This window comes from Poecilia reticulata, linkage group LG19, assembly GCF_000633615.1.
Source record: "Poecilia reticulata strain Guanapo linkage group LG19, Guppy_female_1.0+MT, whole genome shotgun sequence".
Lineage (NCBI taxonomy): Eukaryota > Metazoa > Chordata > Actinopteri > Cyprinodontiformes > Poeciliidae > Poecilia > Poecilia reticulata.
Window position 1 is genome coordinate 927,698 of NC_024349.1, and position 14,462 is coordinate 942,159.

At 38.7% G+C, this 14,462-nt stretch overlaps 3 protein-coding genes across 5 annotated transcripts in view; all 3 read right to left on the reverse strand.

Moving 5' to 3' along the window:
- sh3bp1 (SH3-domain binding protein 1) overlaps positions 1-6,450 on the reverse strand; it is a 26,970-nt gene extending 20,520 nt beyond the window's left edge. Inside the window, exon 1 of the mRNA XM_008436271.2 lies at positions 5,221-6,450. Coding sequence (XP_008434493.1) covers positions 5,221-5,270 — 50 coding nt within the window. The 5' untranslated portion in view covers positions 5,271-6,450. The remainder of the gene's footprint in view (positions 1-5,220) is intronic.
- Positions 6,451-6,991: 541 nt separating this feature from the next.
- On the reverse strand, positions 6,992-12,211 carry pdap1a (pdgfa associated protein 1a). Its single transcript, XM_008436270.1, has 6 exons — positions 12,037-12,211; positions 10,578-10,660; positions 10,432-10,503; positions 8,353-8,477; positions 8,137-8,273; positions 6,992-7,543 (listed from the first exon to the last, which is right to left on the reverse strand). Exons 1-6 carry the CDS (start codon positions 12,047-12,049, stop codon positions 7,518-7,520), a joined length of 456 nt encoding a protein of 151 aa, XP_008434492.1. The 5' UTR covers positions 12,050-12,211; the 3' UTR covers positions 6,992-7,517.
- Positions 12,212-12,886: 675 nt separating this feature from the next.
- Positions 12,887-14,462, reverse strand: part of cby1 (chibby 1, beta catenin antagonist) — a 3,158-nt gene continuing 1,582 nt past the window's right edge. For 2 of the 3 annotated variants that reach the window (XM_017310749.1, XM_008436272.1), the window contains exons 3-5: positions 13,931-14,036; positions 13,737-13,849; positions 12,887-13,540 (exon numbers count right to left, since the gene is read on the reverse strand). In XM_017310749.1, the coding sequence (XP_017166238.1) occupies positions 13,460-13,540; positions 13,737-13,849; positions 13,931-14,036 (300 nt within the window). In that variant the 3' untranslated portion in view covers positions 12,887-13,459. The remainder of the gene's footprint in view (positions 13,541-13,736; positions 13,850-13,930; positions 14,037-14,462) is intronic. The other variant, XM_017310750.1, reaches the window with a different exon arrangement.

The following is a 14,462-nucleotide window of genomic DNA, read 5'->3' on the forward strand; positions in this document are numbered from 1 at the left end:
TTGATGACGTCACCTGTTGCTTTGCTGCTGCCGGTAAAAGACGCCTGTGCTGCCTGCGTACCTTGATGACGTCACGTCGACAGGAAGCGATCTGGGTCGCTAAGTTTAGACGCTGTCAGTTCAAAGCGTCAGCAGCTGAACTGTGTGGCGGGGAGAGAAACGCTGGGCGTCTTTCAGCTCTGCAGGGAACCAAACGTCCCGCTGCTGGACCTCGTTTTCCACCTGGATGTTCTGGTTCTGGTTCTGTGGTAAAAGCACAGCTGCTCCCGGGACTAAAGTAACTCATGAGCATCTAATAATCATCCTTCAGTCTTTTAATCGTTTAATGTTTAAGAATCAGACGTAATATTTAGTCCACCAGAAATATAAAAACATTATTCTGTAGAAAAGTAAAAAGAGGTTAAATGTTGCTGAGTTTCTGGTTTCTAATATTTGAGTTACCAGATGTTTATTCTTTTTGTCCTTCCTGTTTAACTGAATTTGGAGAGTTTTCTTCTTCTCACCCTGAAAGTTTTAGTGAAGTTGGAGAATTATTTTCTAAATCCGTTTAAACCTTCCTTCTCTATTCTAAGCAGCAAAGATGTTTAAATTTAAGGTATAAGTGAATAAATGTGTTAAACTTTTGAATGAATGGAACCAGAAGTGCTTTTATTTTGATATTCTAAGCAGGAAGTGTCCTTGTAGCAGCTAGCTTAGCAGCAATAGATTGTCGGACATCGGCGGCGTTTAATAAAACATTCAGCTGGATAAATATTTATGCTGTCATTGTTATGACGCTACAGCTAACATAAGTAGATTGTATAAAAAAAGAGCGCACAGTGCTTTTATTTTGGTATTAACAGGAAGTCTCCTGTAATGTAGCAGCTAGCTTATGTTAATTTTGTTCTGAAATGATCAAATGTTGTTTAATACAACATTTGGTTGGAGATAAATTCATATTACTATGATTATGTAACTACAGCTAACATACATAGAGTTTTATGAGCCATTAATATCCCATAATAATCCACCAACGTCTGTGGCTAACAACCAAGCTAACCGGTGAAGCAGTCTGTAGCTCACTCTTCATTACATCGGATAAAAACTGGCAGTAAGACTGGAGTCTCAGACAAACAGTCCAAGTCAGATCAACAGCATCTCCGCAGCATGATGCTGCCGCCCCCGTACTTTACAGAAGGGAAGCTGTCTGTTAGCTTCACCCCACCTGCTTCCACAGGCATCAGTGACATTTACACTTTCATAAAATTCACACCTCATCTCCTCCATAGGAGCATCACCTCAAACTTTCTGCTTAAAAATCAACTCACTGCAGTTTCCACTGACCAGCTTTCTGCTCTGATATTTTATATCTACGTAACAATGACCGCTTTTACCCCCCTGACAAACCAAACCTGACTAAAGAAAGGCTGAAGGGCTAAAGTAGGACCTGTTAGAGTTATTTATTCTCATGAGCCGCGTGGCGACACCAAGCCGCTCGAAGTGCAGCTCTGCTGCCAGATGTGGAGGAAGCCCAGCCCAGTTCCTGCAGGGGTCAGACAGGCTTCAGCACCTCCAAGGCGTTCTTCGTTTCCTCCGCTAGAACATCGGAGGAGCAAAACGCACAGCAGAGAAACTCTGGTTTCTGCTGCAAATGCCCGATTACACTCTTACATCCTGCTGAGAAAGTTACTTATAAGTTAGTATTGTCTTAATTCAAGTATAATAAAATATTTGCACCAGAAACTTAACAAAAATACTTGGTTAGATTTTGTGTTTTTGCAGTGTGGCGTCTGCAATTTAACCAATAAAACTCCACATCAGACGAACATGATGCGTCTACGGTTTGAAAATAACTAAATGTTCAGGAATCACATGCAAAACTAAACATTAACTGGTACTTTTGATTTAGTTTCTACTGTAAATATATTAAAACAAAACTAACTTTTCAACAAAATACAGGAACTTGTTTAAATTAAATAAATCCAATTCAGTTCTTTTGATCAATATTAAGGAATTATTCACTTAAACTCCTATATTTTGCTACATTTCATCTCAGTTTTGTCTTATTTCAAGTGTTATTATTACATATTTGCTTGAAACTAGACCAACAATTGTTGGCTAACGAGTCTGGAGAGGCCACGGTTCCTTTAGTTTTAATCTCCACCATGCTAGTCGAGTTAAAATACACATTTGAGCAAAACTGAAAGGGAAAACGAATGTTTAGATGTGTCAACAGGTGCAGCAGCACTTCTTCCTTCAAAGGTCGCAGCATCAGAGCAGACTGCCAGCAAGCGCTGCTCTGCTGCAGATGCATGCAGATGCATGCAGCGTAGGTTTATTATTAAACCGGAGTGCGTCAGAGGAGGCGGCCTGCAGATACACCGTCAGTCCTGCTGCACGCAGGCCTGCGTATCACCACCACCAGAAATAAGGAAGGTGTCAAGTTTGGTCACCCGCAGCGTTTTACCAAACTGAGTCAGTCGGTGGTTGATCTGCTGTTTGGAGCCTGGATGTTGCAAGTTATTCTTCTTTCAGAGTAGAAATCTTAATATTTTATTACAGCAATGAGCTTTAAAACATTCCTGGCAGCTGGTTCCCTTTGTGTTCAACCCAAACTATCACTTGGAAATCCCTTTTCTACCACATAAAACCAGACTGAGGTTTTCCCTGGTTTGAAAAGGGAACCAGCAGAGTTACAGCTCAACAACAACAAAACGGAGAGGAGAAGCAGAAACAGCCGCCTGCTGGCGTAACGGATGGCAGCCAGAAATACGAAGACGCAGAGCAGATTAAAAACCCACCATTAACCACCTGAAGACAATGAAAATAAGACAATTATAGCCTCAAAAACTTACAGCCACTTGTAAACTTACCAGTTAACAATAGTTTGAGTTAAAACCAGAGAATCTTCTTCACCGTGTTATTAATTATTTTATAAATGTCACAGTTTCAAGCTAAATATTCAGTTTATCATCTATGATTAGCTTCAAGCTAATTCTTCAGTTAGATTTACAGAAGCAGAAACAGTTTATTCCTCAGATCATCAAGAATAAAACCAACTGCAGCCTAACAGAGAAGGACAAACCAGCTGGAATCCAGTTGACCAGTTTCCACCTAAAACACCTTTTACCAAATATAAACACATTTCTGTTTACTTTTTATGAATATTTTATGTTTTATCCTTACACCATAAGCAACATTATGAAACGCCACAAACAATCCCCCCCCCCGCCCCCCTCCATGGCCTCTCCCAGAACCTGTAAACGGTGCCCGGACCCCGGGGAAGAATCTGTCCAAACACAGGAATGTCAGGTCCCTCCATCTCCACACTAATCAGATCACACACAAACATTGGCTCAAGTTTTACAAACCAGCAGCTCTGAGTAACAACGATCCTCCTTCAGAGAAAACCTCCTCACTCCTCGGCGCGGCGCGGCGGCACAGAGCCCCAGGCTACATGCTAACGGCTAAACATGGTCAGCAAATAGTTCAAACTTCTTGTATGCAAATTGTTATTGGTTCACAAATCTATTCTTAAAGTGCAATGGTAAATAAAGAGCTTGTTAATAAAATGCAAAAAGGGCTCTTCAAGTGTTACACAGTGACTAGAGTAAAAATAGTTCCAGTATTCAGTTAGCAAGCTAAACATTTATACACCTAAATATTTAGCTTGATGCAGTAATTAGTTAGCAATTTGAAAATGCAGTTTACCAATAAATACTTAGCTTAACTAAATATTTAGTTACCAAGCCACATATTTAGCTTCAAACTAAATATTTTGTTTACCAAGTACGTAGCTTGCTAATAAAATATTTTCTATGAAGCTAAATATTTAGCTTATTTATTTAAAATGTATAAATGAATGAATGATATGGTGAACGTATGATTTTTCCCCCCTGACAGGCAAAATAACTAAAATTACCGTTTCATTTTTTACTGTGTAACTTTACAAACAATGCCTCATAAATATTAACCTCTACAAACCAACTGAAACTTTAACAAGATAAAATCTCTAATCTGGACATTCATATCACACCTTGCAAAAGTTTTAACGCCGCTCAAACTTTTTCCCTTTTTATCGCGTTACAACCACAAACTTTACCCCATTTTATGGGTTAAACATGTCGAGGTGCTCTGCTCAGATCAGACTGAAACCGGAGACAATAAACACACTGTTCTGTTAAACATGGTGGTGGCAGTGTCATGCTGTGGGGATCAGTGAGGCTGGTGAGAGCTGATGGAGGGAAGTCCAGGATAATCCAGGAGGAAAACCTCTTACACTTATCATGGATGCATGGATATCAAAATTTGATCCAATATCCGATATTAATGTTATCGTTTTGGACGATAACCAATATTGACCAATATTAAATATATTTGTCAACTTTTTGACACCTTTGGGGAAAAACCCGACCAGAAACAGATGGAAGTGGTCGCATTTTTCATGTGTTGAAAAATGACCAATATCGGTAGATCCCGATGTTGGTGCCGATATATCGTGCATCGTTTTATGGGATGGTTGAGATCGAAGCTGATTCACCTTTTTTAACGGCCTAGTCCAAGTCAATTACTAAAAAATTTAATAATTTCCCTTCCACTTTCAGATCCGGCACCACTTTGTGTTTGTCTCGTTATCATTCAGTATCATTTCTGCAGAGTCAGGAAGTTACATTTACTTGAGAAACTTTTTAGAAAAAAAAAACTTTTAGGAGTATTTTTTACTACGCTGTACTTTTTACTTTTAGTCAATAATTTTATTATGGAGCATTTCTACTAAATTTCTGGATTTTCTACCCAGTGAATGAAATACAAACATCATTAAACCAAAGATTCACCAAACTCAGACACCTGCAGCTTCTGCTGAAGTTTTTATTGGAAAAATTCATTTAGATTTTATTTTTTATTTATATAAATTGTTGTAATTTTGGTCCTTAATACCTACACTTCCACATAACTTTATATTTAAGTATGAAATGATTGATAATTCGATCAGTTTCTCAGTACTTGACTAACTTTTTACCAAATTCGTTTTTACTGATTAATTTCTTGGACGGCTACTTTTTACTTTTACTTGAGTAAAAATACTTTTTAAAGTACTTCTACTCTTACATGAGCACATTATTTGGCTCTGAACCATCAGATAAAACACCATCAGGGCCTCTAGGGCCCACGGGAGACCCGGAAAGCGGACCGGAACCACCATGCAGGTCCAACAGTCGGTTCTGATCAAACTTTTCTTACCTTGCTGCCGATCCGAACTGCTTCAGGAAGCTGAGAGGCTGCCGCAGCATGCTGGCGCTGGAGTCCGACCCGCTCCGCTTCCTGATCCGAACCGGTCCGGAGGCGCTCCGGGCCGGGCTGCTTCACCGGGAGCTGGGGGCGCAGGTGAGCCGGGTCGCGCTGCCTCTCGTCGGGAGCGTTTCTGCGGCTGTTCGGTTTTCGTTCTTGTTTCAGCAAATGAGGAAGTTGCTCGGATGAAACGTCAGCAGCGAAAGGCAACCAGATGTTTTCCCCCGGTTGTTGTTGTTTTTTTAAATTTTATTTCAGGGTGTCACTCTGAACCCCCTGCTGAGTCTCAGCAGTGGGTGGGAGTGCAGGTGAGCGGCAGGTGAGTCCAGGCTGCAGCTTCTGTTCCTAACGGTGTTAGCTGCTGCAGGATATGAAATGTCTGAAAGGGGAAACTAACTCAGCGTTGATTGAGACATTTCTGTCCCAGTTTTCAAACATGTTCTGATTTTACTGCAGCGAGTTTTCAGATGTTTTTTTGCAGAAGCAGGAATCACATTTTCAGAGCCGGTTGGGTTTCACTGCAGCGTGAGCCTCTGGTTCATCAAAGTTTCATTTCTTGTCACCTGTCGCCTTTTTTTGAGGAACTTCTCTTCATACATCAGCGCCAAAAACCAGCATGAGCAGAACCAGAAACTGATCAATTCATTTTAAATGTGTCGACCCGGGAAGAGATCAGCCTTCCACCAAATTTTCCTTTATAATTTGTTAAAGTCTCATTAATATTATGACAAACTGTAGGAATTTAAAAATAGGCGGTAAAGCCGCTGATAACGCCAGTGCCTGACAGATGCTGCCACCTAGTGGTGAGGCCGACTAAATGCACACAAACGATTTTTCAGAGATTTCTCTCGGTTATTTTGAGCTTTTTTAAAAATATATTTTAACTCTATTAATATCTATATGTGGAGGAAGCTGCCACAGACTTCAGACCGGATCAAGTTTAATTTCTTTAGCATTTTTTGTTAGCACCGCCAACTAGCTAACACCGGCTAACATTCGCTCGTGAACTTATTAGCAATATTTCAGACCAAACCAGGAATATAGAGGCTGAAGTTGCTCACCCAGAGTTTGTATGAATTAAATTAAAGCAATTAAATTATTTTGTTTAACTTATTTCTTAACTTTACAGCGAAGCTATTGAAGGAGTTCTAGCTAACTCGGAAGAAGTTCTGTGCTGTCTGTAGCAGCCAATCAGACGTCAAGGCCGTCATACAAACAGCCAATCAGAGGTCATCTTATCTACATACGTCATTATAATCCCACCCACCGAATTTGAAGGAGGAAGTTGTCAGTTTAAATTTATTTTAAATGTTTTTTGATGTGCTTCAGCGAAGGAATATGAAATTTAGTTATGAAAAAAAAAAATACATCTACACTTTAAAATGAAATCAATACATTTAAATTATGTACATATAATTCTCAATGTAATAAATTTATAATTTTTCTGTTTTAAGAAATTAGAGGTTTAAATAAATTCATAAGTCATTTATTTATTGTAATTTGGCAATCTTCACTTCATAAAAAAACTCAATGGTTGTGCATACTTTTATAAGGCACTTTATACCTGCAAACCAACTTGTTTCTGGTGAGTAAACATTGAAGGACATCATGAATAAATGTGGAAAATATCTAAACAAACCAAACATGTCATACTTTTCAGATGCTTTTGAAAGGAAGCCCAAAGTTTTTATTTAGATCTGTTTCAAAATGAAGGAAATCCTCATGAAACAAAACCAGAATATTCTTGTTTTATTCAAAAAAAACTTAAAGCAACATTTAATAGCAACTGTTTATGAAATAGAAACCCATTTCATGACATTTAAACCTGCAATACAACAAACCGCAGACTGTTGTTTTAACAGTTTCCTGTCGTCTGCATCAGCGGCTTGACTTGGAAAACAAAAGAGAATAAAAGTCCTCACTGTAAAACTTTAGTTAGATCAACAGGGAAATATTTGTGAATCCAAAGGAATGAAACTTTTAGCAGCTTTAGACGTAAAAACCCTGGTGAGAAATAAGGAAGAGGCTGTGAAACACTCAGAGGTTTTTCTCCAAATGTTGCATCCGTCCTGCTCCGGCGTTGCTTCACCCGTTTCTCTGTCCATGCTGTCCCAGAAGTCCCCGTCCCTCCGGTCGGAGGACAGGGACGTTCAGGAGACGCTGGCTGTCCGTCCGTCCGTCCGCTTCCTCCGTTCCCCTGAGACTGAAATGTGTGACGCTCCAGGTGAGGCGCTAACGCTTAGCAGGCGCTAACGCTTAGCTTGGGTCTCTTCAGCTGCAGCAACACAAGAAGCAGAGTTTACTGGTCACATCGATCTTAACACAATTTTAACTTTCATGGTTTTTATGTAGTTTTTTGAATTTGGCTGCAAACTTAATGATTATTTCAGCAACTGATTAACTGGAACGTCCTGAAGATTTTTCATTTCAAACTTTATTTATAAGGCATATTTATTTATTATGCTGACCAAAGAGCTTCACAGCATCACAGGTAGATAAACGACAAAACAAAAAATAAAATCAAGTCTGGCAAAAATAATCAGACAATTAGAAAATTGGCAGAAAATACCAAAAGCTAATAATATTAGTAGAAATCAAGACACTTGTTTTCAGCTGCAGACCAAAGAAACACAAAAAGCCTGAATCAGTGAAGTAATAATATCCCCAATTTCTCATTTAAAACAATGTTTTACATTGTTTTAAACGTATTATTTTATTTCATTTAAATGTTTTTATATGACATTAGAAAAATATTTTAAAAAATCTAATAATTATATATTTTTAAAAGAAAATCAACATTTTCATTTCTTTCTTGAACAGCAGGATCCTTCCGTGAATGTTTGATGATTTGCAGCTACAGTACATCACCTCTCTTCCTGGCGGCCTCCTCCCTCTGCTTCTTGATGATGGCCAGCCGGGCCAGGTCGGCCCTGGCCTGCTCCGTCTTCCCCTCCAGGTGGAGCTTCCTGTAGCGCTCTGCTGATTTCTGCTTCTCGATCTCCTCTCTGAGGAGCAGAAGGGGGGAAAGCCTCAGCGGCGGCGGCTCAGGGCGACTCCAGGAGCAGCAACGCGGCGGGCGCCTACCTCTCCCTGCGGCTCAGCTCTCTGGGCGCGCTCACGTCCACCTCCGTCACCTTTTTGCTCTTCTGTGAAACTCGGTTTGGATTCTCGATTTCTATGAGGCCCTCCACGCCGCTCCTCTTCCTAGACTGGGTGTGGAAAACAAACGGTTACAGCACAATATTGTGAAACAGTTAAACTTTTGATTCAAAATTGAACTTTAAAATGTCCGTCCGTCCGTCCGTCCCCCCCTCCCTCCATCCATCCTATCCGGGGTTGGGTCTCGGGGGCAGCAGCTTCAGAAGGGAGGCCCAGACTTCCCTCTTCCAGGTCCTCCAGGAACCCCAAGGCGTTCCCAGGCCATAGAGAGACATCGTCCCTCCAGCGTGTCCTGGGTCTCCCCTCCTCCCGGTGGGACCTGATCTCCTCACCAGGGAGGCGTCCAGGAGGCATCCTGACCAGATGCCCGAGCCTCAACTGGCTCCTCTCGACGTGGAGGAGCAGCGGCTCTACTCTGAGTCCCTCCCGGATGACCGAGCTTCTCTCTCTAAGGGAGAGCCCAGCCACCCTGCGGAGGAGGAAACCCATTTCGGCCGCTTGTACCCGTGATCTCGTTCTTTCGGTCATGACCCAAAGCTCATGACCATAGATGAGGGTGGGAACGTAGATCGACCGGTAAATCGAGAGCTTCGCTTTTTGGCTCAGCTCTCTCTTCACCACGACGGACCGGTACAGCGCCCGCTTCACGGCAGACGCTGCCCCAATCCGCCTGTTGATCTCCCTTCTTCCCTCATTCGTGAACAAGATCCCCAGATACTGAAACTCCTCCACTTGAGACAGGACGACCCCCCTGACCCGGAGAAGGCACTCTACCCTTTTCCGGCTCAAGACCATGGCCTCGGATTTGGAGGCACTGAGCCTCATCCCGGCCGCTTCACACTCCTTGGGCTTTAAAATGTAACGACATTATATATGTAGAAATGAATACTGGAGATAATGTTTAAAGCAGGGGTCTCCAAAGTGTGGCCCGGGAGCCATTTGTGGCTCTTGGGCTGATTTTTTACGGCCCCTAACTGAAAGTTAAAGAAGATTCAAATATGACATGGAGATGCAGATGGAGACTTTTAATTTTAATTGTCTTAGAAATAAAAATATGAAGTGCGACACAAAGTGTTTGTTTTTTTTACAACCAAGCTTTAGTAACAGACTTTCACTGAAATGATTCACCAAGTCAGCTTTTATCTAATTTATTACACTTTGATAAATACGGGAAACGTTTTGAAAGAAAGTTTCTCAAATCCTGGTTTTAGTTCTGCTAGTAAATTTGTTCAGCAGAAGAAACTGAAACTGGATGTTTTTCTCTTAATACAGAAAGATTTATGACGGTGTATTTTGGCCATCATAGACAGAAAAACATATTAAGATATAAATAAAATACATAGTAAATCTCCACAATAAAAAACTAAGAAATTTTCAACAATAATTTTGGAAATTCCAGAAAACTAAAAAAAAAAAAAATCTAAAATTTGAACATTTATGTAGAATATTTCTGAGTTTTTTGGCTAAAATTTACTTTATTTAATTTCTATCTGCAAAGGCCCTAACACACCACCATAAAAATTATTATCAGGTTTTAGAACTACAATAAATATTCATTTAAAAAAGGCAGAAAAACAAACTCAGGCTCCTTCATTTGCCTGTTTTTAGTTTGTTTTTTGTCCTGTAACTAATTTTGACCCAACAGTTTTGACCTTCCGTCTGGAATTCAGAAATGATTTAAGTTAAGAGAGAATAAATAAAATTTGAGGTTTGTTTATATTTGAACATGTTAAAGAGAAAAAGTCCAGTAAAGTTCAGATGAGTTTCAGTTGTTGGATGAACTGAATGAAGATCTCAAATTATGAGCTTTAAAAGTGTAAAACAATAAAAGCTCAAATGCTGTTATGGAGATATATTTATGTATTGTGTAAGTTTCTGTACGTAGATATTTAAATATAAATGTGTAAGAAATCTTTTGTTACTGTATAATCCTCGGCTTCAGCCGTTTCTGGTTTGTAAAGCAGAATTGAGTTTTTGTTTGGTCAAAGTTTTCTCTGCGCTCACCTCAGACTCGTCTTCGCTGCTGCTCTCCTCCTCCGACTCTGAGCTCTCCTTCTCCGCTCCGCCGCTCTCCTCCTGTCAAACCACAGACGTCTGCAGACGAGCTTCACGGGAAATCTGGTTCTTTCTGCCGCAGGACCTTCACTCACCTTCTCTCTCTGGAGACGCATCTGTCGGTCGATCTCCTCCGGGTTGCTGAACTGCTTCCCTCGGCCCTTGTGGCCCTTTTTTCCTGCAGGATTTAGAGAAATTATTACCGTGTATGAAGTAACACTGTATGAACAAACGCTAGCTGAGCTTCACCACAGAAAATCTGACATCCAAACATCTATTATGACCTTTATTTACGTTCTCTTCTGTGAATCCAAGATTAATCGAATATTCTGCTGCCATAAAACTCTTAATAGTTTTGCTTATTCCAGAGGTTTATTGAGCTTGTTAATAGTATTAATTGTTATTGTTATTATTCTTGTCATGAAAATAAATATTTCTGGATGATGCATCGTCCCAGGAGTTATTGCGATAAAGGATAATATTGTAGTTTTGAGAATATTTTCCAGTAATATAACAGTAATTGTATAATAATGATGTAAGAAAACATTCTCAAAGATCAATAAACTTTAAATTCTAATGAACATTTAACACTGGAGCTGGAAGACATTTTAAATATCTAAAATACACAAACAACAGAAACAACAAATAAAATGAATTAAGTCTGTAAACAAAACTGACCTTCATACAAAGGCTGGTTGAGACCAGACTGAAGACTTTTATCATCCAGTTTTTGGTAGAAAAATGATAAATTAAGCAAATGGATATTATTAAACTCATTTTAATTGATCATGTGATTAATTTATTTATTGCGACAGGTCTAATACTAATAAAACATTTTATTTGTAGACGCCTTTATCTGCACTGAAGGACATCTTAAAATATACATAAAATGACAAAAGTGAGTGTCTTTAGTCAGAGTCTTCTGCGAGTTCACTGTAATACTGACTGCTACAGGAGATCTCTCCTGCTAACAGCCATCATCATCCTCCACAATGACTCTCTGAAAAGTTTAACATAAAGTTTATTTATCTTTGAGCTGAAATCAGGGTTGATAAAACTGGAGTGTGTTAGTTTCATAAACTGTTTGTATTTCTAAAATAATATCTTTCTATTGTTTTTTCCTTTGATTGTGTTCACTTCCTCCACCCACAGCTGGCAGGTTACCGCTAACATCTCTGCTGTAAACAGATAATTGATGCTAAAGTCGTTAAGATTAAATACATGTTGAGACATTTTCACATCTGTGATTCATCATGCAATCCTACCGTTCGTCCACTAGGGGGTCATCAACCTAAAATGTTCCCGTAAGCTAATAGGGTTAAATCTACTCTTAATAAAAGTAATTATACACATAAAACGAACAATTTAAAAAAGTAAATATAACATATATGTTAGCTTTTTATGTCGGCTTCACGGGCACATACTAGAAATGATAATTTCATCATAAATAATATCTGTAATCTGTTAGCCACCTAGCATGCTAATAGCTAAACATGTGCGAGTTGAACGGATTTTATTAAACTTTTAGCAGTCGGAACAGAAGAAAATACTCACCACCGCGCGGCATCGTTTCCTGTTAAAGACTCCAAAGAAGAAAAAGTCAACGAACCATCCAAGGAGTCAAACAGAAGACCGTAAAGACTGATTTAAGGTGCTGAAATAAAAGGCTGAGGAGTAACTACTTTGTCTCTCGCGCTGTCAGCCTACTCGATGGTATCGGCGCATGCGCAAAAGTGAGGACTAACCCAATCGCTGTCCAGACTGAGCTGAGAATCCTCCAATCAGATTAGGAGACACCATCTCCAGCAGCCCATTCACAAAATACAGAGAAATATTGATCCGACTGTGATCAAATCAATACCGTGGGGTCATTTAAACAGAACTGTAAAGTAAAAAAGTAAAAGTATTTCTTTACTCTACTGATTTTTCAGGTATCTTTACTTCACTTAAGTATCTCTTTCTGACAACTTTTTTACTTTACCCACATTTTAAGAGAATATTTGTACTTTCTACTCCTTACATTTTGCATAATGTTATCATTACTCCTGTGATGAAAAAAATAATGACGTGGAGTCAGATTAAATCAGGAGTAATCCTCTGCTCATACAAAAAAGAGTGTTATAGTGTCGTTATTCATTTGGATTCAACCAAAGCAAACAGAAGGAAAACACTCAACACACACAACATGGATGAAACGTTAACCTGAGTAAACAACAGAGGAACAACAGATAATCCACAGTGTCTATCTGCGTCATTTTTTATTAAAAAAAACAAACAATATGTGAAATATTTCTGCAAAAGGACGAAACCCATTGCTGCGCAGACTGACTGGGTTAAATATTACTAAATTATTTATGTACACATTTATATATAGGCACCAAAACAGGAAAGATCACAGATTAAATGAGATTTTTCATTGAATATACATTTTATTTTGAAACCCAAACAGCATTCTACAAAAAAGAAACAGTGATATAGCAGCACAGGTAGCAGTGAGCCTTCCAGATGTTTATAATAAATAATGACCGGGTTATTTTTATTATGTTAATTCTTCCAACAAAATGTGATTTTTTAAAACAAAAACAAACATTTTTAATTTGTCTTTTGTTTCCAAAGCTAAGAAAAAAAAAAAAGCACCAAAACAGAATAATGACGACGTATTAAAATGTTCGTCCAGATTTTTCATTTAGAATTAATATTAAAAAAAACAACGCAGAAAATTATAAGAGAAAGTTAGTTATTTTTGAATGCAGTTTAGATGTAAGGTGTATAAAAACAGGTTGTATGTGGAAATAATCACAGACGAAAAGAAATATGTTATATATTAACAATGGGACAAAGACAGGAAGCAGCTGAATCGACTTACATCCTGTTAAAAGCTGAATGTCTCACTGTGAGGATAAATGATTCGTGGTTTTATTTTACTGCCGTTTATCTTTAAAAAACTCTAAAAAAAAAACCTAACTAGACTGGATTGTCATTTTTTTCTTCGGTGTTGAGTTTTCATGTCTTCGATTTCTTTCTCCATCAGGTGGTACTCCACTGTAGTTTCTGTCAGCTTGAAAGAAGAAATTAAATTACAGAATGCAATACTTTAATGAATTTATTAACATAACCAGAGAACATGGAAGGTAAAGTGCAAAATAGAATATAAAATGTTTTACAGAGGCAGTTTGGATAACAACTAACAGGGGTTTGAAATTCATATCATCTTTATTATTATTTCATAGTGAGAAGATAAAATTAGGCGTCACCATGTCCATCAGAACTTCAATCTTTGATTTTAGAAGGTTATTTTCTTCCTCCAGCTGCAGATTTCGTTTCTTAAGCCGGTGCACCTCCTTGGTAGAAGCATTTCCACCCGATTCTGGTTGAAGAAAAACATTAACATCATCTGGTAACGGCCACATTCAGAAGAATTAGTCTGAATAAAAGCCGTTATCCTCACCTGTTATCCACTGTCCGTCCTCAAACTTCCAGCTCTGGCCTCCTAAGTTCATCGCAGGAGGTCCCGACTCCAGGCCAAGCTCTATTTCTCTAGTTGAGCGATCCAACTGAAACACAAGACAAACAATTATCAGATCAACTTTACGTGTTTCGAGATCTTTCCAGGTAAAATTACATTATTGGGACAATGATATGAAGCTCTGCAAACAGAGAGCAGAGTCCCCAAAAATGCAACTGAAATAAGAGTAGAAATACTTCAACATATTTTTACTCAAGTAAAATAAAAGATAGCCACCATAATAAGAGTAAAAAATAAAAATTCTGAGCAACTGATAAAATTATCAATCAATTCATATTTAGAAATGACATCATCAGGTGAACCAAAAATAAAAATAAGTAAAAATTTTGGTATTTTGAGGACTAAAATTACAATAATTCATACAAGAAAAATAACAAAATCAAGCAAAACATTGTTTCCATCATCCATCATCCATCCATCCATCCATCCATCATCCATCATCCATCCATCCATC

Coding starts and splice junctions, on each gene's coding strand:
- pdap1a (XM_008436270.1), bottom strand. Junction 10,504..10,577: donor TGCGTCTCCAGAGAGAGAAG/GTGAGTGAAGGT, acceptor GTGGTTTGACAG/GAGGAGAGCGGCGGAGCGGA. Junction 7,544..8,136: donor GGAGGCCGCCAGGAAGAGAG/GTGATGTACTGT, acceptor GTGTTGCTGCAG/CTGAAGAGACCCAAGCTAAG.